The sequence below is a fragment of the Photinus pyralis genome, unplaced genomic scaffold (assembly GCF_008802855.1).
Source record: "Photinus pyralis isolate 1611_PpyrPB1 unplaced genomic scaffold, Ppyr1.3 Ppyr1.4_LG8, whole genome shotgun sequence".
Lineage (NCBI taxonomy): Eukaryota > Metazoa > Arthropoda > Insecta > Coleoptera > Lampyridae > Photinus > Photinus pyralis.
Window position 1 is genome coordinate 19,178,858 of NW_022170819.1, and position 26,250 is coordinate 19,205,107.

The following is a 26,250-nucleotide window of genomic DNA, read 5'->3' on the forward strand; positions in this document are numbered from 1 at the left end:
AATTATCTCAGATCGACCCGGAAACAATTTTTTTTATAGAATGTGGCCTGTAGAATCCATAATTTCAAACAGTTCCAAGATTGGGCTACTAGTTCAAAAGTTACAGCCCTTTGAATTTTCTTTCGAAATTGGTTTCTTTCTAGTGTATATCTTTTGATTGAGAAGTCTGATCGAAAAAGTACGAATTGTTTTGGATTCTACGCACTAAAATTAATAGGAAAAAGTGTTTTCCCGAGAAATTTTGGTGCAGTCAATTTTTGGTAAAAAAGGAAGGTTGTACACTGTCTTTTTTTGAGGCCCTCAAAAAAGATTGTCTCAATCGACCCGGAAAAAAAATTTTCTTATAGAATGTGGCCTGTAGAATCCATAATTTCAAACAGTTCCAAGATTGGGCTACTAGTTCAAAAGTTACAGCCCTTTGAATTTTCTTCGAAATTGGTTTCTAGTCTATAACTTTTTATTGAGAAGTCTGATCGAAAAAGTACGAATTGTTTTGGATTCTACGCACCAAAATTAATAACAAAAAGTGTTTTCCCGAGAAATTTTGGTGTAGTCGATTTTTGGTAAAAAAGGAAGGTTATACACTGCCTTTTTTTGAGCCCCGAAAAAAAAAATTGTCTCAAATCGACCCGGAAAAAAAATTTTCTTATAGAATGTGGCCTGTAGAATCCATAATTTCCAAACAGTTCCAAGATTGGGCTACTAGTTCAAAAGTTACAGCCCTTTGAATTTTTTTTCGAAATTGGTTTCTAGTCTATAACTTTTGATTGAGAAGTCTGATCAAAAAAGTACGAATTGTTTTGGATTCTAGCCCCGTATAGCGTCAAAGGAGAAATGATCGCCTTTTTTAAATCTAAAATTACGAACGTAATCTTGTTAATTTGTGTAAGTCTATTATTACCTAGGTGCTTTATTATGTCATACAAATTTCTTCTGCTAGTCTTTTAGTTTGAGCCCAATGTTGCGCTCTGTTAATCCATTAAATAACACCTAATACATTAAAGTTAAGTGACCGGACTGAAGTGATTAGCAAAGACAATGCAATTAACTTATTTAATTCTTTCATTTACGGTCCGAGGTAAGTAGGTGATTCAAAACTGGCTAATTGCAAAATTTCACAATTTGTGCTCTAAACTGTCGATGATCAAAATGCAGAAAGTGCTGCACTAGATTGAAGCTAATTTTAAATTATGATTAATTATGACCGATAGGTATTATAGTGAAATCTAATGCTTATAAGTAGATTTAAATGGGAAAGTTTTTCACGAGCAAATAACCGTACCATATATTTTGCATAATATTAAAACTTCTCTTACTTTCATTTTAATAATAATGCACAATTGTACAATAATGCGTCTAAATACTTTCGCTTACACACAAAGTCTTTATTTCAGAAGTCGCTCGATGAGCCAACAATGGCAAATACGCCGCAATCAAATCATCGCATTTCGGGTTATTTGGAGAAGAAAGCCAAATTGGTGAGTGTCTCCAGTTTAATTGTTTTTCCTTTGTAATAAACTTGTAGAGACTGGGTTCGCCGTGGAAAAAGTATTGGTTTGTGCTGGAAGGGCGGCTGCTACTTTACTACCGGTCGAAGGACGAATACGAATCCCTCAGTCCTTGCAAGGGTTCGATTAATCTTTGCCCGCCCTGCAACGTAAAACCGGCCATGTCAGTTAGTGGCGTTTTTCAAATCGAGTGCCGTGCCAGCACAATCATTTTGGTAAGTTTTTCTTAGTCGATTTTTTTTCAACTTGTCTTGTAGCGAGCGGAAGATCGATCTCAACAGGAACAATGGATGCAATCACTACTCAGTGCAATCGCCCAACCACAATCGAATTCAAATCGTATGAGTCACTTCAGGTACTCGCTGGACGATCTTCCCATTCCAAACCAAAAACCGGGAAGATTATGCCGTCAAAATACAATGCCTCATCGCAACTCCCCATCCTCGAAAGACATAATCGAGCGTCTCCAGAAAATTGGCGCACAAACCTATCGTGTTACCACTGGTGCTATAGCGAAAATTACTCAGAAAGATCAAAATGGCGAAATACAGAAGTCGCAAAGCGCAGAGCAATTACCGCAATACAGCGTGATACTCGAGGAAAATTCTTCTGAGAAGAACAACGATATTGGTGTGAGTGTAGACAATGAGCATTACGTTGCAAGTGCAGAAGTCGATGAAGAAAACCATAACACGGAGGCCCACATTCGCACAGAGAATCAGCGCAATGTAGATCATATGTACGACAGATGCTCAAGGCAGTCCTTGGAGGATGGTTACTCGACGGTTGATAAATTCAAAGACACAGAGCACGAAGTTAGCAACGATCAATATGTGATTACGGACAATGAGTTTTTATACTGCGCTATCGACAACCCAAAGGAGGCATTGTATGAGGATCCTGAAAATTTGAAGGTTGAACCTTCACTACCTCCACGTCCGCACCTTCGCAAACACTCTGAAGACGCATTTAGTCAAGCTTCCTCAAATGAAGACACAAACAAAAGAAAAAAAAGTAAGTTTCTCTTCCGTCACTTACGAAAGTATGATAAAAAGTTAGATGAGGAATTGAAAAAGAAACCGAAAAGTAGGACGGCGAGTTTCTTGAAGCGGGTTTGGAAAAGGAAGGCGAAGTCAATTGATGCTCAAGAAGACGTAGCGTATGAGGCGATCGATTATGAGGTGATAGAGAAACAGATACAGCAAAACAAAAATGATTTGCAGATGCTGCAGGAGTTACAGGATATTTTGGAGTCGCGCAAGTGTATCTTACAGGTTTGTGCGTATAGGCTGCCATCGTTTTTTAGCTGGATTTTTGATTGTAGGAAAGGTTGAAGTCGAACAGTCAACGTGCAACAAGAAACTCTCTCCCTAATGTAGATAAATTGGAATGTGTCGAAAACTGGGAAGGTTAGTAGTAAACTGTTAGTTTGGGAATACTGTCCAACCTACTATGTCGACGTTTAACGTGTAATAGAAAAACGGTACGCGTCAACTCGCCAAGGGCGACTCGCCATCGGACCACTCGCCACCGGCTGACTCGCCAACGGGACAACTCGCCAACGCGACAACTCGCCAACGGGACAACTCGCCAACGCGACAACTCGCCAAGGGGACAATTCGCCACCGCGACAACTCGCCAACGAAATATTTTTCCCTGTTTAATGTGTCGTTCAAATAACGATGTGATTGTCAAATTTTTTGTTCAAATAATAATTTGCAGAAGATGTCGTTATATCAAAATGCAGTAATAGAAACAGGTATAGGCGGTTGGGTCTTCATTCAAATATTGACTACAATTTTTCGATAAACTTTTTTTACAAAATTAGGGAAATTGACTATTGCATTTGTGGGATGCATTTGTATGACACATTAAACAGGGAAAAATATTTCGTTGGCGAGTTGTCGCAGTGGCGAGTCGTCCGTTGGCGAGTTGTCGCATTGGCGAGTTGTCGCGGTGGCGAGTTGTCCCGTTAGCGAGTTGTCGCGTTGGCGAGTTGTCGCGTTGGCGAGTTGTCCCATTGGCTAGTCAGTCGGTGGCGAGTGGTCCGGTGGCGAGTTGACCGTGTCCCTAGAAAAAGCAGTTCGACAGAAAGTCCCAAACGGACTTATCGAAATCAATACTTTTTTCCTCTCGTTCATTAAGTTGTTTCAGATAGAAAAAATGAGGAAGTTAAACCAAGCATACCACCAAAACAATTATCGCCATCGAGCACTACACTTTCACCCTCTGACAGCTTAAACAATAACGAAATTAAATCAATAGACGAAATTCTCGAGGATTTAGATAAAGAAAAGGAAGCTTCAGAATCAAAGCAGAAAGTAAAGGAGTTAATAGAAAAATTCGAAGTCCAAAATGAAGATGATGTTAAAATGCGTCCAAAATCCAAACAGCTGCACTTTATCATCGGAACCGATAGTTGCAGCCGACATTCAGAGGGGCTTAATGAACTCCTAGAAAAACTCTGTAAGGTTACCTGTGCGCCAGTGTTAAAACCTGGCGTTACCAGCAGTTTGGTAACTCCTACGCTAACAGATGAAGAGGTATTGGTCTCTAATGGTTATATTAATACAGAAAGGTGTTTTTAGTGGTTGAAAGTGATGCCAATAAGATATAGGCGGCTATCAGAACCCGATTACGACATTCCTAGATCTCATCGTTCTTTGCATTTGCCAACACCTGCAAAAACTTCAGAAACCCCGATAATTGCGACAAGATTCTTTGGGCCAATTTTAATCCCGGAGGCTCGACCGTAAGAACTCGTCACCAACTACTAAAACTTCTCATTTTTCTTTTTAGACGAGGCATCGATTCCAAACCTTCGACCATGGATCCGGATTCGTTAGAGGTTGACAGATCAGATCCGGTTTCACACAATTTCCAAAAGGAGGATCAAGTGATTTATGCGCAGCCCAAATCGCTGTCTGTTGGAGTTGAGGACTGCGCCGAAAATATGCCAAGCGACCCAGACTGTGATAAGAATGCCAATGAGAATTTAGAGGGTGCAGTTGCAGTAAAGGAAGAAATGTTTGTAGATTCCTTAGAACCTCTTGTTGAAATTTCTACTATTTTTTGAATCTTTCTAGTATGATCCATTGAACCAAAGAAATTTGTACTTTGATAGCTAAAACATTGTTTGATTTTACTTATCCTGCCACTTATCCAAACATATACAGTGATATTCATGTAGAAGTAGACATAGGGATAATTTCGTATGTTTACTTTTACGTGATAAAAAGTCTCCAGAAAGACGCCTAATTTTATGCAACCAAAGTAACTACCTACAACAAAAAATAAGGATTTGCCTGTCATATTAATTTTAATATTATTGCTTTGACTTCCCTATTCTAATTTCGGTTCGTGTGCGATGTATTCGACTAAAGAAAAAGTTGATATTTACAATTGGTATAGTGCCGATAACAGTTAAAGGAGCTTAAGAGATTTATTTTCTGTGAACTTTATTTGTTTCAAGAAGTTATTTTGGTTGCATAAGATTAGGCGTCTTTCAGGAGACCTTTTTATCTTGGTCCCCTCTCTGCTTCCTTCTTTACCGGTAAGTGAAGAGGGAGGAAGTCCAGCAAGACCTCCATGGCAGATGTAGGTGTAGTACTAATGCTCCAGTAATAGGTCCTAGAACAGGTTATTTGTTGCAGCCTGTTTGGTTGAGTCTGGGCTGATTTTACTTCCGCTTTGGACACTTCAAGATAGGTCAAAATAGGAGAGGCGGGGATTTAGTCCCCGTTTTCTCCCCATAAGGCTTCAGCTCATTAAGGCCGTAGTAACATTGTTGATCGCCATGGTGATGTGAGGCTTTATTAAAGACTCTTCTGGTGGTTTTCCTGAGCTTTCCTAGCTCATTATTCTACCAGGGAGTGTTTCTATCATCTTTCCTCAAAGGAAGAGAGAAGGGCATTATTGAGCAGTAGCATCTCCTCGTACAGTGCCCAATCTGTTCACGAGAATTTCGGTATGAAAGTTCTGTTTGATTCTCTATTTCTACGCTGTAGTAAATTTGTTTGAATTGTCATTAGAGTTACCAGGTTAAACATCACTTCTAGAACTGAAACGTGGTTTTTTATAATTACCTACCTACGTTTATTGTACCGATTGAACTTAATTTAAATACAGATTAAGTAATCTAGAGAATCAAGGTTTTCTAAATATTAGAAGCATTCTTATTGTCCATCTCAATGCCATTGTCATTTTTTGCTCCGTCACATTCGTTGAAATGATTTTACATAGTCACCAGATGATATTCAAATAAAAAATATTAATAAATTGTGTTTACTTTTTGGTCTGCTAGTTCCAAAAAAACATTACAGTTTGATTTTGTAAGTACCTCTACTTCTGTAGCGATCATATAAAAAGGAGGCCGAAAGTCTGTTAGAGACATTCAATTCTACAAAATGAAATACTGCATCGCTTTCGTGCTACTACTTGGCGTCTCCCTTCAAACCTCTGCAAAAGATGATGTGAGTAAATTTCGAATCATACAATAATTTCTTTTAATCAAACAACCGTAGGAGGAGCAGATGGCCCGCAACCTCATGAGCTGTGCCGAACAAGAGGGCCTTTCTAAAGACGCCGTGAAAGAAATTGCAAGTACTGGTAAAAGGCCAGAGTATTCCGTGATGAAGTGCTTCGATAAATGTATGATGGAAAAGGTTGGAGCAGTAGGTCCTGATGGAAAAGTTAATGAGGCCCCATTGATTGGGCTTTGTCTAATTAAATATCCAAAGATGGACGAGTCCAAATGTGCCAAACTCCTTAAAGAATGTGCGTTTGTTGATAAGCATGACAAATGTCTTATGTGTTACGAAGCCGTAACATGCTGGGACAACAAGATCAAGCAAATGACATCATAAAGAATTTATTGACAGCTGCCGACTTTAATCATTGACTAACAGATTATAATGTCTTCCATTTCTTGAAAGCTTTTAAAGGTCTTTAGTTTCAATTGTCCTCTTCTATAGTTGTATGATCTGTTTTTGTTTATAATTATTCTCATTTATAGTAGCTTTCTCTTTAAAATCGCTTATTTTTTGTGCATATTTTCGCTTTATTGTTTAAGTTAGCTCTTCTTCAGTTCTACACGCGCATATGATGTATTACTTCCATTTATTATTATATTTGCATTTTGAAAACTAAATATGTTTGTTTCATTGTTTGATTTTTTATATACAGAGTCTAAATGGAATGTGTAGGTATAGGTATGTAGTATTGGGTAGATCACTCTTAAGCTGATCTGTAGGTAATCTGTGCCATTAATAAGATAATTGTTTGTGCTTATTTGTAAAACTGGTAGTATTAACCTTTGATTATAAAATACAATATTCAGAGGTATTAACATTAAATGGCATTCAAATTTCAGAATGCCCACCAACCGCTTAATACGCCCGAAAAGAACAATAATTGGGAAACTAAACGCCAACAACTAAAGGGGGAAATCAAAATTAATTCATTAGGGCCAGGGCTCAATTTTACAGCGGTTTAATTTGAACATAGATATATTAATATTAATCTATTAATTTGAATGATTATTTCTGACATCTGACGTTGGTGAAAGGAAGCCCCTCGCATTTTTACGATAACATATTTGCGATAACTTTAGTTAACATTACATTACACTTTCTCTGGTGCATGCTCTCCTGCTGCCTACATATCAATATGTACGAGTTTCTTACTGAATCTCAACATTCATGCAACAACTGATAAATTAAAAAAAAACGAAAATGAAGTGAAATACGAATTAACTTTTGGTAAAAGATACCAGGGAGCACTTAGTACTAATTCCTTTGAATTTTGTAAGTGGTTGGGACTAATTAATAACTATTAACCGTTAATTTACCAATTATTCTAAAACGCAATAAACACATTGTGGACTTGCACGTCTTCTTGACCCTCAGAAGCTTGCAAGAAGTACCCCGACCCCGAGAGCCGAGGCCTATGTTAGGGGACTGTAAGCACCTTAAAATTTCTTCTCGTTACTGGGGAGAGCTTAAAAAGCAGTGTTCGCAAATACTGAATGAAAAATTTCGAAATGTACCTCTTTGAAACGAAAGAGTAACTAAAGAGAAATGGTACCTCATTGAAAATAAAACCCTAAAAGGGTTCGAAACCATTGTAAAATGTTAAGAAACTATGAACTGCTAACCGTTTTCGAAAAGTAATGCTCAAGCTTGATGTGGATTAATGGAAATATATAACGCAATTTTGTGTCAGAGGTGACCCAAACAAATATTACCCAAATGGACCAAGCGTTCAAAATATCTTGTCAATTGAGTCATCAAAACTCCAAAGCTTGGGTATCTTTAAATTTGTTCTTTACTAAAATCCTAAAAAGTATAATTTACTTACACTGAAAAGTTAAAGAAAATACTTGATTTTACATCAGGAAAACATAGCAGTAAAGAGGTTGAGTTAAAAAAAAAATTTAACCGCTGTAGTTCACCTTCTGGGCAAGAGATGTCAGGCTAGGTAATTTAGTCAACATTTATATTCTTTATTATTTATAGCACTCTTTAGTATTATTTAGTGCTTAGTCTAAGATTTAGTGGCAGTATTGATTATAAACACCACCAGACAAAAAATACATTTAAACATATCTCGAGGAGAAGTAATTGCAGTAATTTAATACTGGCTCTTTTCCAAAGATGTCACTAGTAGTGACGAACACTCTAAATTACCGTCTCGTCTCAGATATCTCTTCGAATACCTACTTTCCTAATACAAAATCTAGCAATTTCTTCAAATCAGGTTCATGGTGATGGAGGCAATGGACTCGATTAACACGACGGTATCGACATTAGTCTCGTCTCTCGTGGGTAACTTTTATAACAAACTGAAGCATATCTTTTATTTTTAGCCAGCTATTATGGGACGTGAGTAGATAGTAATGGAACAAAAAGGTAGGAAGTATTGTTTTCAACGCGAAGACAAGATCTCAACCCTGGAAAATAATAGAATTTTTATTATCCTGACAACGCACCACGTGAAAATCACGTCATTTATAATAGGTCAATCTAATTTTGATTATGTTAGGTATCGTACATATGACGAAACAGTGACGTGCATGACATGCCCTGACGTCGTGGTATACCTATGTATTAAACCATTGAATAAAAATTGTGCTTTTATTCAATGATTATAAACAATTTAGAGCAGAGCTGGGCAGTATTCGATTTTGTAAATACTTTTTAGAATTCAAATTCTTTAAAGTATTCAAATTCTTTGTAATTAAATACTTTATGGAAGCAATATTTATATTTGTAACTCAAATACTTTCACAAATATTTAGTATTCGAATATTTCCCAAAGTATTTGGATACTTCGTAAAGTATTCGAATACTTCGCAAGGTAAGTATTTGAATACTTTGATTTTCCAAAATTTCTCGGGAAAACACTTTTTCTTATTAATTTTGGTGCGTGGAATCCAAAACAATTCGTACTTTTTCGATCAGACTTCTCAATCAAAAGTTATAGACTAGAAACCAATTTCGAAAAAAAATTCAAAGGGCTGTAACTTTTGAACTAGTAGCCCAATCTTGGAACTGTTTGAAATTATGGATTCTACAGGCCACATTCTATAAGAAAATTTTTTTTCCGGGTCGATCTGAGACAATTTTTTTTTCGCGCCCCAAAAAAAGGCAGTGTATAAACCTTCCTTTTTTACCAAAAATCGACTACACCAAAATTTCTCGGGAAAACACTTTTTCTTATTAATTTTGGTGCGTAGAATCCAAAACAATTCGTACTTTTTCGATCAGACTTCTCAATCAAAAGTTATAGACTAGAAACCAATTTCGAAAGAAAATTCAAAGGGCTGTAACTTTTGAACTAGTAACCCAATCTTGGAACTGTTTGAAATTATGGATTCTACAGGCCACATTCTATAAGAAAATACTTTTGAAAGTATTTGAATACTTATTTTTTAAAGTATTTGAATACTTTTCAATGCATCTGTATCTAGTATTCGCTTGTGCTGGACGTAAAACTATTTAATATTCAAATACCTTTGATTTGTGTAAAGTATTTACTATTTAGTATTCAAATACTTTTTGATAGTATTCTGCCCAGCTCTGGTTTAGAGAAACATTAGCATTGTATATGACATTAGTAAGTACCAAAATCTGCAGGAGAAATGTTCTGTAAATGTATTTCGTTTTATACCACAATTTAATGTCCCATACGTTTAAAAATATTATCGTTGTGTATGATGTAAAACTAACGGAAGTCATACAAATCATTGTGAAAATTCTGAATTTAATTTAAACGTCAAAAGTAGCAACCTTAGGCTCTCCTGTTGTTTCTGTGGAAACAATATTGTTTTCTGTTCCGAACTTATCATTTTATGGCAAATTTAAATTGACATTTGAATGAGATAAATCAATAGATAAGTAGATAGAATGAAATGAATTATTATGCATTCTAATGATATCTGTCATTCTTGTGAAAAATGGGACGCGGAGCACGAAACAATATTACTAAGTGACGTTTCGGAACTTTGGGGGAGTGAGAGATTTGGTTTCGTATTTTGTCGTAGATTGCCAATTTGGTAGTGAGTGAACCTATTAGTAGGTATCGTAAAATTGTTGCGGTTCTGATGGGATAATGTTTCGCAGGACACAAAATATTTTTTGATAGATTATGTTTAAAAAATATACAATTAACCCTCTAAATGCCCTCTAAAATAAATTTCCTTGTAGCCCTAAAGGTCTTTTTTTAGAAAATTCACTTTTACATGAATAGGAATTCTCGATTGCGGGGGTTGTAACTTTTGTGGTACCTTAATTCTTTATGTTTATTTGATAGGTTATGATTAAATAATTTATAATTAACCCTCTACTTACCCTTTAAATATAAATTTTGTTTCCGTTTTATACAAATGTAATTTTTTAGAAAATTCACACTAACATACATAACGATCCTTAAATAGTAGGGTTTTAATAAGCCATAGTCTTTTATTTCTTTGATAAATTGCGTGATTTACAATTAAACCTCTAATTTCTCTCTTAATAAAGATCCTTAAAGTCGCAGACGACTTCAAAACACCGAAACCCCGACCCAAGAGGAAACTGTTGAAAAACTACCATGAGGAAAGCAAATCCCTTGAGACCTTTCATTAGAGTACCATGAAGGATAAAACTAGTTCCACCTCCCCCCCCCCTCCCGCTCCAACCGGTACTTTGATAAGAGGACAGAAAAAGAAGGGCAGTAGTTGGTAGAAAACGGTTCCTTTTGTTGAGACCTTTAATTAGAATACAATGAGAGATAAAATTAATGTTTAACCCCCCCCTCAGGCCCCGTCGCTCACTGATCTCGAAAAAGACTCGCACGGGAAAGTTATAGATTGTACAAACCAATTTATTTCGATGACACCTTTCATTAGAATACCATTAAGGATAGAACATGTAGTCCCCTCCCCCCTCTCCCATTTTCTAATGTTTAACCACTAAAGGCATGCGTATGCAAAATCTGAGACCAATTGGTTGTCGTATGTAAAAGTTATGCACGTTTTACTTCCAAAAACAGCATCTGAGGAAATAATTCGTGAGGGGGGGGGGGCCTTTTAGACAGAGAAATTTGATGACCGCCTGGCACACCTTCAAGGTATAGGCTACCTACTGTAAAAAAATTCCAGGCCTCTAGGACCATTCCCCTAGAACTCCTAGAAGTAGTTCAAAACAGTAGAAGTGGGTTTGGACGGACGGACGGACAAAACGCAAACAATATTTTTTTTAATTCTTAAAAAATGCGCTAAAAATTAAATCTTACAAACACAAGTTAGAATACCATTAAGGAGTGAAACAGTTAAGCTTCTAAATTTTATATATTGGAAACACTGTTGAAGAGTTTTTGGAATTCATTTTAAATTGGAAAAATCAGTACAACAACATGGTAAATCTGACGAGGTGGCAACACAGCTGAGTGTGATATGGCAACCTCGTTTGTTTTCATTGAATTTTAAATGACAGCAGTTGTCATTCGCCATCCAAAAATAAAAATCCTTTGGCATTGGTTTTTTTATACTTTCACTGTCTGTATAAAATTATAATAAAGCTCAATATAATTATGCGTTTTATGCAAATTAGTAAGTGAGATGTTGTTTAACGGTCTGGTAAAGACGTTGTCATGATCGTTTCACGCGTTTCCAACAATTCTACACTGGTTTCAAGCATATTCCGTCGATTATCATTATCAAGTGGCGATTTGCGCGTTTCGACCAATTCAAATTTGCATGTATGCAAAACGCCAATTTGTTGTCAAAAAACCGTTGAAGCGACATTTAGAAATAGGTAAGCAAGAGTTGAGCAATGCTTGCTTCGCTTTTCCACAATCTGAGGTTTCGGTTGCTTTCATTCTCGCCAAAGTTTTGTGCTGATCGCCTTTCTTGCAGATCCCTTCTGGGAGGTCAGAGTTTAATCCCCGTACGTAAAATGTCAGAGGCCAGCTGCTCGAAGAAGAAAAAGAATCGATTGGCCCTCGAGAAGTCGCCTTACTTGCTTCAACATGCTACCAATCCGGTCGATTGGTACCCGTGGGGGCAGGAGGCGTTCGATAAGGCCAAGAAGGAGAATAAGCTCATATTCTTATCGGTCGGCTACTCCACCTGCCACTGGTAATGTACGCAAATGAAAAACCTTCCTTTACATTCGACCTTGCAGGTGTCACGTCATGGAAAAGGAGTCCTTCGAAAGCGAATCCGTTGCAGAAATTATGAATAAGTACTTTGTCAATATCAAGGTGGACAGAGAGGAGCGGCCCGATGTAGATCGCCTATACATGTCATTTGTACAAGCATCGACCGGAAGTGGGGGATGGCCAATGTCTGTCTTTCTGACACCTGATCTAGAACCGCTCGCCGGTGGTACCTATTTTCCACCCGACGACATGTACGGGCGACCCGGTTTTAAAACAGTGTTAAAAAGCATTGCCGAACAGTGGAAGACAAAACAAACCGCTATTGCTAACTCGGGTAAGTCTTTTATTAACTTTTGACCTTTACTCTCTGCTTCCTTATCAATCGTTTTTCAGTTAGATATCGTTGATATACAGGGTCCCATCATTTTAAAAATAGGATTCTTGGTGTGTTGGACGCATTTCACTTCGTTTGTTTCACATTTTTTTAGTCCAGAGATAAAAAATCTGATGATAGTCGTGCGGTGCGGCCTCAATTACTCCATAAGAATGAATCATACTCCAAAATATCATTCACCTTAGATAACTGTTGGCTGATTAAATGCATGTCATGCGTGCACTGCATGCTTCTTAGACAACAGTGTAATAAGTTGTATACAGGGTGTCTATTATTTCATGGAGCTTTTTTTAAAACAACTGCAAACTGTAAACAATCGAAGGCAAGATGACAGTCTGTGTTTTATGAAGTAGGGATAAGAAACTTTCTTCCCATCAGTATTGTAGATATGATTGGTTGAGTTTTTGGGAGACTACCACAGATAGAAAATGAAGGTCAGCTCAGGAAAATGACTTGGCTCCTGATTCCTCATGTTTTTCTGAATTTTTTAGGCGCTGAATTCTATTTTGCACTAACTGAAGCTCGAATTTTTCCAGAAAAATTTGCTATATCCAATTTTTTGCAAACTTATTAATGATAATGCAAAAAACAAGGACAGTTACAGTCATTTCGAACTTTTCCATATCAGCGAATAGGTGAAGGTAGCAGGAATTTTTGTCTTCTAATGAAAATTGATATATTATCCCGTTAAGCACTTGTTTTGTGCTACCAGAAGGTTTTTGGGTATTTTCTGTAATAGGAAAGTTAATTTTCACTCTGTATAATATGGTATGGTTCAAGTTTTAGGAGTAAGAGACCGCAAAGGGACTGCGTAAACCCCACACCTTTAATTTTAAATATAGGCGCTATGTTTTCCTTCATTAGAAGCACATGTGAATAAAATTTGAAGAAAGTATCTCCAAAAATAAGAAAGTTATTTCTCGGTAATGTATTTTCTGAAAATATTTCAGTGGTATTTTGGGTCTTACTGGTTTTAGCCCATTTTTCAAGAATGAAAATATTTAACGCATTTTTCAAAAGTGAAAATGGGCTTGGGTTTGTCCGTTCCGTTTGTTCCTATCAAGGAACCCGAAAGTTACAAATGTATCGAGAAAAAATTTTTCCCAACTGGTTGATTGAGCACAAACTTCATTTATGCACCAATTTCGTTGGGAAAATGGCCATGAAGAAGATCTTAAATACTTCCATCTTCCTGATGATGAGATAAAGTATATACAAAAACGCTAAGCGTCGTTATCAGTCGATCGCTAGCATTCTCTATGACTTGTACCTTAGTAGTTTTTATTCTGTAATATAAAAAGTTGTTATTAGGACATTGTTTTTGTTGTTGATTTTTGTTTGTTTTGTGAAATAGATTAAATAATCATTTTAAGCTTTGTGACAACTTCAATGACTGAGTAGAGTATGATTATTCTCAGAGGTGACCTCTCTTCAGTTCCCTGTATCTTAGGCCTATGGTATCCTGTAGTTTTATTTGTACTCCTTTAAGATATCAATATTTTGAAAGAAATTTATTATCCTGAGATCAGCACTTGGAGCATTTCTGGGTGCATCTTCTATAAAAGATATCTGTCTAACTTTTTCGGGCTAGTCAGTCAGCCTTAATGGCAGTAGGTACTAGGGAATGCAAACCCGCAGCAAAATTTAGATTTCGGTATTTGCGGGATCATTAGATAGTTCTCTATTGGGTTTAATTCTAAGTTCTCTTTTTGAATATTTACATACAGTACACTTTTATTTTCATATATGTACACTGCATTTATTTAGTATACAAGTATATTGTCCTGTTATTGGAAAATATTCTGTTGAACAATAAATTATTATTATTATTATGGTCGGTGTTTCTCTTGTCAGATCTCAGGTCTAGCCTGGCCTGGCTAACTAATCGCACGGATTAAAATCAAGTATCGATTAGTATTTGTGTCTGTACGTCGCTCGTCTGGTCAAGTTATGTCCGGTCCTAAAAAAGAAAAAAAAATTATTATTATTATTATAGTAATCCCCAAAATTTTAAAAACATTCGGAAATAAGCAATTTTGTGCAGTAACAGAATATTCTCAAGAAAACACATTCTATTTATCGGAAAGAATGCATCAGATCTGCCGTCTTTTTCTTGTCGCCGGTGAGTAATCTTTTATGGCCCCTCCATGTCTATTTGGATTTCTAGAATATTCGCTGCAATATTTCCATACAGCCACTTTACTACTAGTCTTTTATAAACAATCGACGAGTCCGACATATTGCCTACAAGGATAAGAGTTCCTGCGTTTTAAAACAGTAGCAAAATAAGTCCGATTTGCGCACTCACTCGCTGTTTAACAAAGTTTTTAACAGATACAGGATTGCGCGTAATTATTGCATGAACTGCAACAACAAAAATGTGCGAAATAATCAAATTCGCAGAGTTGCTAATGTATGGTGGTAAGTTTGGTGAATAAATTCTGCAATTCCGCGGGATCCCGCTCCATTAACGTACGGGATTAATCCCGCAAAAAGGCTGCGGAATCCCGGTATTTCGCGATCCCGGTATTGCACTCCCTAGGCAGTACATATGCCTGAAAACCCACTAGCACTATACTGTAGTCAATAAATTTCGCGCTTGTAAAAAGTGACGAACGTTCTTGGTCAGTAGTAACACTATGACAACCTGAACAAGTCGGTTATCTTCAAAATTTTCCCCCGTCTCCAATTGCAAGGCGACTTCAAAGCAGCAACCGATAGTGCATTCGAAACATGAGCCAGTAATATATACCCAGGCATATAAGTGCTAAAAATGGGGTCTAGCCCCTAAAAATTGCTCGAGAGCTGGAAATAGTTTTTACCCCTTTAAGGGGTCCTGAATAACGAGTATATGAATTTGCGACGGTTTCTAGGTTGGGCGAGAGATTTGAGAGCCTAAAAAGCGGAAAATTTTTGCACTTTTTTGAACATTTCTCTTATAACGAAAAGTATTTATCATACAGAAAATTTTATTCTCTTCTTTTCTAAAGAAAAGAATTAAATTGTGGCGTTTGAAACATTGAAATAAGTTTAGCCCAGAGACATGGTTAGTCGTTCAGCCGCAATCACCCGTCAAAGATGGGCCATTTTTACAAACTAAGCTCAAAAATTGACAACCCTCAAGTTCTAACGCCTGTAGGTCGAAAAGGACTGCTATCGTAGGTTCAAACTTGTAGATGCTGTAATTGTGAATCCGATGCTTTTTGAAATTTGGAATTCGCTCACTACAGTGCTGAGATACGCATTTTAAACCGAAAGAGTCCTTAGCGCCAAATTTCCGGTAAGGCAGTCCAACGCAAGAAACTTCGTCTGAACTCAAAACTTCTCACTTTCTTGCACTTTCGAGCGAAGCGGGGTGCTGCCGCTCTCTCTTCGACTTCACTGATTCTGTGTAGTAGGATCCAGGTCTTAATGCGCTCTGACTCTTCTTTGGTAAGCATAATCTCCGGGTTTTGTCAATAAAGGCCATCTGGAAACTTGTAGCAGCCGCAGTGCTGAAAGTCTTGGCTTTGGTTCTGCACGGGCTCAAATTTTGAAGACGTTTTAGCCGCCTTTTATCCTCTCAGTTCAGTGTTTTACCATTCCTTTTGTTATTCATTCTAAAATTTTGGTATGTGGTTCCTTACCATAGTACTGGTATGCTGTAGAGGGTTATCCTAAATGATCATACCTTAATCAATGATTAAGGGAGTCCGTGAAGTTAGCAGCACATTGAAGGCACAAATGTCGAGACTAGGTGGGTTGGTTAGTGCTTCGTTTGTGCCGGTTTGTGCCGTAAAAAGTTTTCCAGCAAAACATACGGTTTGGAAATTATTTCGACTTTTAGAGGTTCTGCTAATAGGCCAGTCATTGAGGATTTTTACCTGGAAATAACTCGGGAAGTACAGAAATTTTGTATGCTTGAGTGCGTAGAACTAAAATTCATAAAATGCACAATTCTAAACTTGCCGCCCGGGCCGCCATCTTACCAAGATGGCCGTCAAAAGCGGTTTCCCGCCGATATCTCCAAAACTGTGCATTTTACGAGAAAATATGTGGTGAGCAAAATTAAAGAGACGAAAATTTCCTACAAAAAATGTAGTTAGCATATTTCCACTAAAGTTAGCCCTTGCGCAGAAAAGCAGAAATTTTTAATAACCAATGGCGTGTATTTTATTAAAATAATTCATTAATCATTTAATTAATTAATCAAATTGATTAATCATTAGTCTATGATCAATTAATTTTAAGTAACATTAGATTCTCTATTTACGCAGGCCTGACGGACCTGGCGGTTCGTTAATGTCACTGTTTTCATTGCCGAATACGTTTATCCCTATTTCGGGATCAACGTTGGCTTCTTTGAATTCGTCAGATTCTCCTTGAGTCGATAAAGGAATATCGATACATATTCCACAAATTACGTTTGTGCCGGTTTGTGCTGTATCGCCAGGAAAATATTTTCCTGGAAGAAGTTATTTCGATTTTTAGATGTCTGTAGATGTTTGCTATAACTTCGCACACTTTTGTCCGCATAAATTTCGAGACTAGATGGATTGGTTAGTGCTACGTTTGTGCCGGTTTGTGGGTTAAAAAGTTTGCCAGCAAAGCATTGCCTTTGAAGGTTATCTCAATTTTTAGATGTTCTGGAAACCTTGTACACTTTTGTCGCTATACTGTTGAAACTAAGCACGTTTTTAATTGGATTGGATTTACTTCTCATACATCGCTTCGCCTTTTATTGGGCGAAGTATCTAATCGATTTGGCAATTAACTACATGGCTGTTCAATTTGATTTACCGTTAAAATTTCACAAAAATTGGTCAACAAATAAGAAATTTACTTTTGCACATGCGCGAAAGAAGCTTTTGATATGTTTGAAATAATCGATCGATTTGCCTTTAGTAAAGGATGCTAATGTTAAAATTTCAGTAAGATCGGTCCATAAGTAACAAAGTTACTTTTGCGCATGTGCAGAAGATTACGGCCTACCAGTTTGGAAATTAATGGGTGCCTTCTCCACACGGCAAGGTTTGAAAAAATGTACGCAATTTGTCCCATTCAATTTTGAGTTATCGTGCTAATTATAATTACAACTCGGACAACGACAACGGACTTTTTTTCTGTGATGAAAACAATACTTAACTTACCCATATATGGGTGCGGAAAAGTAATATCATAGATGATATATGCGATTTATATACACTTTATATACTACTTTAAACCACAGTAGGCGATGTGAATCAAAAGCTGATCTAGAAACTAAACTGTGTTGACATTGTAACTGGAAACATTTTAACAGACAGAGTCTGGCACAAGAAAGTAAATAAAAAAATTATAGAAACTTGAGAACGAAATAAAAGATTATTTTTCATAGCCTACTGACTTAAAGTAATAAAGTTTTAAAAAATCGCATAGAAAAAACAGTATCATTCATGGTGTGTTATATTTTTATCAGGCCGTGTGGCTCAATTCAGTTTAGGCTGGAGTGCGGTACTATGGGTCCCTGGTCAGAATCGGCGTTCGGGCATAGATATTTGTAAATGTATAGTGGGTTGGGTTGGTAGTAGAGCGACCTTGGATGAAACCCCGCCCACTCAAAAATAAAAGCAAAAATAAAATAAAAATAAAATATTTAATATGCTACCTTTTTAGATTAAAATATACAAGATGTTCCACAAAACACACGAGATTAGGTCCGATATTATTCACCCGACTCCATACACTTATCTTTGTATATACAACGGCAGAACTTAGGGATTCTTATCTACCTATTTCATGTAGTGCAATCGGATTTAGCAGATTTGGACTTATATAACAGTTATCCCCTGAGTTCTTTACCATTTGGAGACCCAATCTCACGAATGACTAAGTACACCACAGACAGATGCTAATTGTAACTTCAATTATTTTACATTTGGTACAACACGCCGCGAAAGGCTGTCATTGAAAAAACGAAGCTAACACACACGTTCTTCTCCAACACAAGGATGATCTTATATAAACAAACCATCTGCAAATATATGGCATACAATTGTCAACAAATTAGACAATAAAGTGTCATCAAAAGCACACTACACTTGTGTGAAAGCTATAATACTTATTAAAAACGTGCTGGGAGTTTTCACACATTCCCTTTTTTGGTCAAACTTTTTACTATACATTCCGGCACAAAGATAGCATTAACCCATGCGTGACATTAACATTATACTTAGTTTCAACAGTATAGCGACAAAAGTGTACAAGGTTTCCAGAACATCTAAAAATTGAGATAACCTTCAAAGGCAATGCTTTGCTGGCAAACTTTTTACCCCACAAACCGGCACAAACGTAGCACTAACCAATCCATCTAGTCTCGAAATTTATGCCGACAAAAGTGTGCGAAGTTATAGCAAACATCTACAGACATCTAAAAATCGAAATAACTTCTTCCAGGAAAATATTTTCCTGGCGATACAGCACAAACCGGCACAAACGTAATTTGTGGAATATGTATCGATATTCCTTTATCGACTGAAGAAGGAGAATCCGACGAATTCAAAGAAGCCAACGTTGATCCCGAAATAGGGATAAACGTATTCGGCAATGAAAACAGTGACATTAACGAACCGCCAGGTCCGTCAGGCCTGCGTAAATAGAGAATCTAATGTTACTTAAAATTAATTGATCATAGACTAATGATTAATCAATTTGATTAATTAATTAAATGATTAATGAATTATTTTAATAAAATACACGCCATTGGTTATTAAAAATTTCTGCTTTTCTGCGCAAGGGCTAACTTTAGTGGAAATATGCTAACTACATTTTTTGTAGGAAATTTTCGTCTCTTTAATTTTGCTCACCACATATTTTCTCGTAAAATGCACAGTTTTGGAGATATCGGCGGAAAACCGCTTTTGACGGCCATCTTGGTAAGATGGCGGCCCCGGCGGCAAGTTTAGAATTGTGCATTTTATGAATTTTAGTTCTACGCACTCAAGCATACAAAATTTCTGTACTTCCCGAGTTATTTCCAGGTAAAAATCCTCAATGACTGGCCTATTAGCAGAACCTCTAAAAGTCGAAATAATTTCCAAACCGTATGTTTTGCTGGCAAACTTTTTACGGCACAAACCGGCACAAATGAAGCACTAACCAATCCACCCAGTCCCGAGATTTGTGCCGACAAAAGTGTGCGAAGTTAGCAGCACATCTAAAAATCGAAATAATTTCCAAACGGTATGTTTTGCTGGCAAACTTTTTACGGCACAAACCGGCACAAACGAAGCACTAACCAACCCACCTAGTCTCGACATTTGTGCCTTCAATGTGCTGCTAACTTCACGGACCCTGATTAAGGTACGATCATTTAGGATAACATTAGGATATATGATTAATAATCATATATTTTTATTAGTAACTTGAGACTACTTGGGCAAGTTAATGTAGGTTATACGATCCTTCATAATAATATTACATAAATTAATTCATAGGTGGCGCTGCAAAGAATCAGGGCATTTTTTATAAGTAAGAATAAGAAATGGTTTCATAATCAAACACTTCTAAATAAATAAGCAATATCAAGGTGGCGCAGCATAACTTTGTTCTTGTTACAGGAAAGCACACGTTGGAAGTATTGAAAAAAGTGTCAGAGCGTGAATTATCGTCCACTCAACAAATCGAAGTGCCCTCGTCCGAAGCCGGCGCCAAATGCATCCAGCAACTTACTCGATCGTACGAAAGCGAATACGGCGGCTTTTCGCGCGCGCCCAAATTTCCGCAGCCCTGCAACTTTAACTTCCTGTTTCACGTTTATACGCGCAACAAGGAGTCGGAGCAGGGCAAGCACGTGCTGGAAATGTGTCTGCACACACTTAAAAAGATGGCGTACGGTGGCATACACGACCACGTCAACTGCGGATTCGCGCGGTACTCGGTTGACAAAAAGTGGCACGTGCCACATTTTGAAAAGATGCTCTACGACCAAGGGCAGTTGGTCGTTTCGTACTCTGACGCTTACGTCGTGACGAAAGATAAGTTTTACGCCGACGTTGTCGATGACATACTGACGTACGTGTCGAGGGACTTAAGTCACCCTCTGGGCGGATTCTATGGAGCGGAAGATGCCGATTCGTATCCGACCGTCGGCGCTAAGCACAAGGAGGAGGGCGCCTTCTGCGTTTGGGAATTTGGCGAAATTCAATCTTTAATCAAATCCGATAAGGATTTCGAAATTCTTTGTTACCATTACAACGTAAATCCCGAGGGTAACGTAAATCCGGCGCAAGATCCCCACGGCGAACTGAAACGGAAGAACGTTCTAATGGTGTCAGGTTCTTTCGAAACTACGGCCGAACGATTTAACATAACTATACCTGAGCTGAGAGAACTTTTGGATAGATGCCACAAGGTACTGTACGACGAGAGGCAAAAGCGGCCCAAGCCACACGTTGACACAAAAATCGTGACTTCATGGAACGGCCTTATGATTTCCGGTTTTGCAAGGGCCGGATTCGTGCTCAAGAATCAAAGTTACATCAACAAGGCGATTTTGGCGGCCAATTTTATTAGGAAGTATTTATACAACGAAGCTGAAAAGACGCTGATCAGGTGCTGTTACAAAGGGGACGAGGGGGAGATTGCTCAGATGTAAGCTCCACCAACCGTTTTTTTTCATTGGTGCTCATTTCACTATTACAGATCGACTCCGATCGATGGATTTCTTGACGATTACGCGTTTTTGATTCGCGGACTTTTGGACTTGTACGAGGCGTCATTGGATTCGGATTGGTTGCAGTGGGCGGAAACGTTGCAGGAGCAACAGGATCGACTGTTTTGGGATTCAGAGGGTTTCGGGTATTTCACCAGTCCCGAGGGAGATCCTAGTATCTTGATTAGGGGAAAGGAGGGTGAGTATAAACCATGTTCGGTGCGTTTAAAGAGCGTCATTGTACCACATGTGTCTGGTGTACAACACTTCGACACGATGTTATTTCTTTTGGTCGTAAGCATATTCTGACAACCGCTTCAGGAAAGATGTTTATAAGTAGTCATGATGGAGGTGATGACGACCTGTTGTAAATGAGTCATAACAATATCAGATGTTGTAGACGTATTGAGTTATCCTTGATCTCTAGATTTTATTTTTGTTGTTTGTTTTGCTACTTAGCTTTTACCAGGTCGTTCTACTGACTTGATGAGGACAACGGTACAGACAGGTAAGAATGTGTAATAACCCAGGTCCAAATTTAAATAAAAGTTGCCCTCCCAACCGAGAGTAGCTCTAGGGTCTTCATGGACATAGTTTCCATTCAAATAAAATTACAATTAAAATAGAGTAAAAAATATCGGCTTTAAACTGAACAAGAACAAAGCAATCAAAGGGTTATTCATTAAGACCATTTGAAACTTCTTACAAGGCGTTCTTTCGCCTGACCAACAGTTTTGAACTACCAAGGAAGCCTGATCCCCTTTTACTTTGGCTCGTACACCAATCTTTCAACAAATGCATCATCAATTCATACAAGAGTAAGGAATACAAGAACAAATTCAACATAATATAATACGGCCCCACATAAAACAAACAAAATCTGATGGCTCATCACACAAGTTGATAATAAAATCGTTATTGAATTTCAAACTCATCTTCCTGTGAGTTTCAAATATAAAATGCTACACGTGGAAAATTTCTACAATATAGGTATCGAAACTTCTCTAATCAATCTTTTTGAATTTTTAGAGATTGTCAAGTGTGACTGACCAAGGTAAGTAGGCGCAATAAATCTTATGGTCTTTTGTTTTTAATTAATGGGTTGTGTGTTTTATTAGTTCATAACCCAGCAGGTCAATTAGTGAAGTGTATTGCTTTTGATCACCTCTCAAAGATTACTAGATAAGAATACCTACATCGAAAATGACCCCACTGTAAATGTAGGTAACTATTAATGTAGGCCAGTCATATTATACAAAGATACCTGGAAATAATTCCCCAAAACGGCAAGCTTTGCGTGAGTGTAGTGCTAGCAGCCAGTAACAACATATCATTAATCAACATCCGTGGAAGCTGTGCACGGCCGCCATCTTGGAATATTGCATGATTCTCTTAGGCGCAGGTGGAAGGGTGCTTGTTATCGGGTCAACCAAATTCCATTCCCACTGAGACGGATCTAAATCATTTCCAAGCCATTTTTAAACTTGGTGATACACACGGAAGGAAGCAGCAGCTGATGTTGGGGGTAGAGTGGCCAATTCAAAATTTGCTTGCAGCTTCTTGGTGGTACATGTAAAATCTGTGCTCATCGAATGTTTTATTGTGTGGTTTTTGTGCAAAAATGTTTCTTGTATTTCTGACGCTTCGTGAAATATGGCGAAAAAGTGCACAAGTGTTGATTTTTTATACATGGTGCCACTATGTATGGATAATCGTGCGATTTAAAAATTCAGCATCATACTGGCAATGGAAGTTAAATTGTGAACATACCACGTAACTGACAATTCGCTTAATTAGATATTAGACACGTCACGATTCCCCATTAACGCGCACATCGCGGGAGTAACTATGAATCTCTTCTGAGATAACCAGTGGTAATGTGGTGGGGGTTATGAGAGTGGTGTAAACGTCCTTGAGCGTCTAGACAGGTGGAAAACGTGCGTTTGCTGTAAAGGCGCATTACAAAAACGCGGATAGGGTGGTTAGTGTCCAGCGCGTTTTCCACCACGGGATCACGTTTCATCAAGGGAAGCCGTCTTCCTTTGGGCGAATGACTTCGAAGCCACTTCTGGGGGAGTGACAAAAATTGGGACCCCTGAAAACATTGATCGTGTGCGCGAAGCATTAGGATGTGGTTCGCGTAAATCATCGAGACGCCACAGCGCAGAACTTGGTCTCAGGAATAACATTAACTTCCACTCATGTTTTAAGATTCATGTTAATATCCTTTTTTTTAAATAAATTATTGGTGATTTTTCAAAATCGTGCCGTTTCACTGCCTCATCCTGTATATATTTCATCTGGTAGTCTTATTGAACTGTGTACTATATATGGGATTACTAAATTCCGGAAGGGGACGCCGGATTTTCCATCCGTTCAAAAATTAAAACTTCTTTGACTAATTACTCGGTCCCTGGGACCGGTCTTAAACATCTTGATAAATTAGCGCGCTTCCAATGATACTAAACACAACCTAATCAGGCGAGGTCTGCATGGCCTTGCAGTTTTAATGTTCATTTAATTGCATCTTGGTTCCCTTCTCGCCAGCTAAGCGACACTGCAAACTAAATCACTTTCTTCTACCTTCCATATCCAACTCCATGTACGTACTTGGTGTTCATTAATTCTGGTAGAAATCATAGTTTTCCTGAAGCTGATTCATTAAGGTTCTAAAATTGAATTTTTGGATTTTTTAAATCGATTGTTTAGTTCCATCTGCACAGAAACATTTGCCTCTGTAACATATTTGCAGGGATTGCATTATAGAACCTGATTGAAAAGTTTATTGATAAAATTTCACAGCAATTTTATTGGGTAAAACTATTATAGATATTGCATAATTTGTTCCTCACATTTTGTCTTTGTACAACAAACATTTACGGAGCGATGCTTTCATGATCGCCATCAACAATATGCCAAATACGTTCGTGCTCTCCAGATGGCGCAGACAGTTTTCCCTCCTAAACATTGCGTGGTTGCGAACTTTCAAAAATGTATGTATCCTCGTAAGTTGTGTGTACAGGATGGAACATCTCAATTACAATTCCAAAAATCGTTAACTGTTTTTAATACAATTTCAGATTTAGAAACGAGGTAGAATTATTTTTCTGGATTATTTTGTCGCAGAAAATTCTGTCGTTTCTTTTTTGGGGAGGGTTTAGAGGTTCATTTTACGTAGGGGTTCGAATAATTGATTGATTGAATGATTCTTCAATGGCGCATTTGTTTTTGTAGATCTGTTACTCATCTGTCAGCGGTTAGGCAATGCGAGTCAACGCGAGATCTATCCTTAGTACCCTTGTGTGTGCCGAAATCATCCTGTAACGCGCTTTTTAACGAAAATGCGGGTAGTTCCGTTAATATTGAACAGAAACAGCGTGTTTTGAGCAATGTGAGGTGACTACGGATCGCTCACCGCCACTTATTTATTGACGAATGTCCCTGTTAACTAATTTAGACTCACGTACATGGGCTCGTTTGATAATTAAGGCTTTCTTGTTCGACTAAATATCATTCGAAACGTGTAGCTTTGTTTTTATGTATGTGTGCTTTTACTGTGATTAAACAAGTTCTCTTGGGAAAAGTCGGCTCTTGAAACATTTAAGTTTGATGCGTTTTCTAGATTTTGTTAAAGAACTCGCTGGAAGTATGGAGGAAGAAAGAGGGCGCCGTTTGCATTACGAGGGGCTTTTAAATTTCTAATTTATTACTCGCGTTTACGCGCTTAGCAGATTTAGGATATTACTTTTGATTTATGTACAATTGAATGTAGTCGGAGTAATATAACGAGTAGGCATAGATTTTTGGGATTTTGCTTCCTTAGTATTCATTTTCATTTTCCGTTTCATTAATCACTCGCGATTAGGGTTGAACAGGTGCTTTGTGTCTGCAATAATTACATATCGACAGCAAAAGCTTGCTTTTCCGTCTATAGTACCACTGCTTTGTATTGATCAGGACTGTAGTGGCTCTCCAGACCTTCTCCAGCTGCGGTTACTTCTAGTCGTGTAGTGCGAATGTTACATCGGTGATTGTGAATGTTCGCTTGAAAATAATTCAATAGAGGTTTTGAACGTTAAGGGTAGTTTCAATTGAATGAATAATATTAGACTTATTATTAAAACGATGTCTATATTGCTGTGTGCAATGGCGTTCGGTCAACTACACCACCCATACGACACCTGTCCTAGCTCAAACAAATCAAAATTGTTATAATTTCTCCTAGCACACTCCCGGAAGAAGTCTCAATATTGACTTAAAATAATAATTTGGGACTCAGTGGCCTCGATCAACTTCCGAAAATTCCAAATAAATCTTGAATACGAAAACAAAAACTGACATGCACACGATCCGGATCACATAATTGTTTTGAATTAACAATTAATTGCCAATGACAATGACAAAAAATTATTCCGAAACTCATTAAATGAGAATCAAAACAATATTCGTGAAAGAAAGAGAAGCGTGCAAAGCTTGTTTACAAATTACCCCGCACACTGGTGTTCGATAATTAAAAATAAATCATTTTTTTCCCTTAATAATCCTAATAATCTGATCGTTCAAACGTTTGATAAACAAGGCACACTTAACTCCACTCACAAACCCTGCCAGCTTCTGAACTTAATATGTTATTAAGATTGCTCAACTTAATAATAATAATAATAATAATAATTTATTGCCATCATAATTCATAGAAAAAATAATGAACATCGGCATTGTCAATACATAAAACAGAAACATTAACTAATAATAGTAGTCAACTAATTTATACAATGACATAGAGATCAAGTATCGTTTAACAGCTTGTTTAAATTGAGTTTTAGGCACAATAGATCTTATTTCAGGTGGTAATGAATTAAAAGCTTTTATGCATGAATAGTATGGCCCTTTTTCATATTGCGCCGTTCTGTGTAAAGGAATTCTCAAATCATTACAATTACGTGTCGTCATCAAATTGTATTTAGATGAGTTTTTTTGTGAAAAGATTTATGTTGTTTTTCACAAACATAACAAGAGAATAAATATACAAGGATGGA

At 37.5% G+C, this 26,250-nt stretch overlaps 3 protein-coding genes and 1 long non-coding RNA gene across 4 annotated transcripts; all 4 read left to right on the forward strand.

Moving 5' to 3' along the window:
* The first annotated feature begins 1,394 nt into the window (after window positions 1-1,394).
* Window positions 1,395-4,638, forward strand: LOC116179725. The gene is made up of 7 exons (XM_031499547.1): window positions 1,395-1,478; window positions 1,526-1,723; window positions 1,766-2,782; window positions 2,833-2,917; window positions 3,663-4,051; window positions 4,097-4,260; window positions 4,308-4,638. Exons 1-7 carry the CDS (start codon window positions 1,416-1,418, stop codon window positions 4,582-4,584), a joined length of 2,193 nt encoding a protein of 730 aa, XP_031355407.1. The 5' UTR covers window positions 1,395-1,415; the 3' UTR covers window positions 4,585-4,638.
* Window positions 4,639-5,769: 1,131 nt separating this feature from the next.
* Window positions 5,770-6,588, forward strand: LOC116179763. Its single transcript, XM_031499593.1, has 2 exons — window positions 5,770-5,980; window positions 6,032-6,588. Exons 1-2 carry the CDS (start codon window positions 5,915-5,917, stop codon window positions 6,371-6,373), a joined length of 408 nt encoding a protein of 135 aa, XP_031355453.1. The 5' UTR covers window positions 5,770-5,914; the 3' UTR covers window positions 6,374-6,588.
* A 4,894-nt stretch (window positions 6,589-11,482) lies between these two features.
* Window positions 11,483-21,538, forward strand: LOC116178260 (spermatogenesis-associated protein 20). The gene is made up of 5 exons (XM_031497715.1): window positions 11,483-11,803; window positions 11,905-12,126; window positions 12,173-12,483; window positions 20,121-21,153; window positions 21,205-21,538. Exons 1-5 carry the CDS (start codon window positions 11,640-11,642, stop codon window positions 21,521-21,523), a joined length of 2,049 nt encoding a protein of 682 aa, XP_031353575.1. The 5' UTR covers window positions 11,483-11,639; the 3' UTR covers window positions 21,524-21,538.
* Window positions 12,495-14,375, forward strand: LOC116178262. The gene is made up of 2 exons (XR_004146828.1): window positions 12,495-12,977; window positions 13,035-14,375. It is a non-coding gene; the product is annotated as an uncharacterized LOC116178262 (long non-coding RNA).
* Window positions 21,539-26,250: the final 4,712 nt, after the last annotated feature.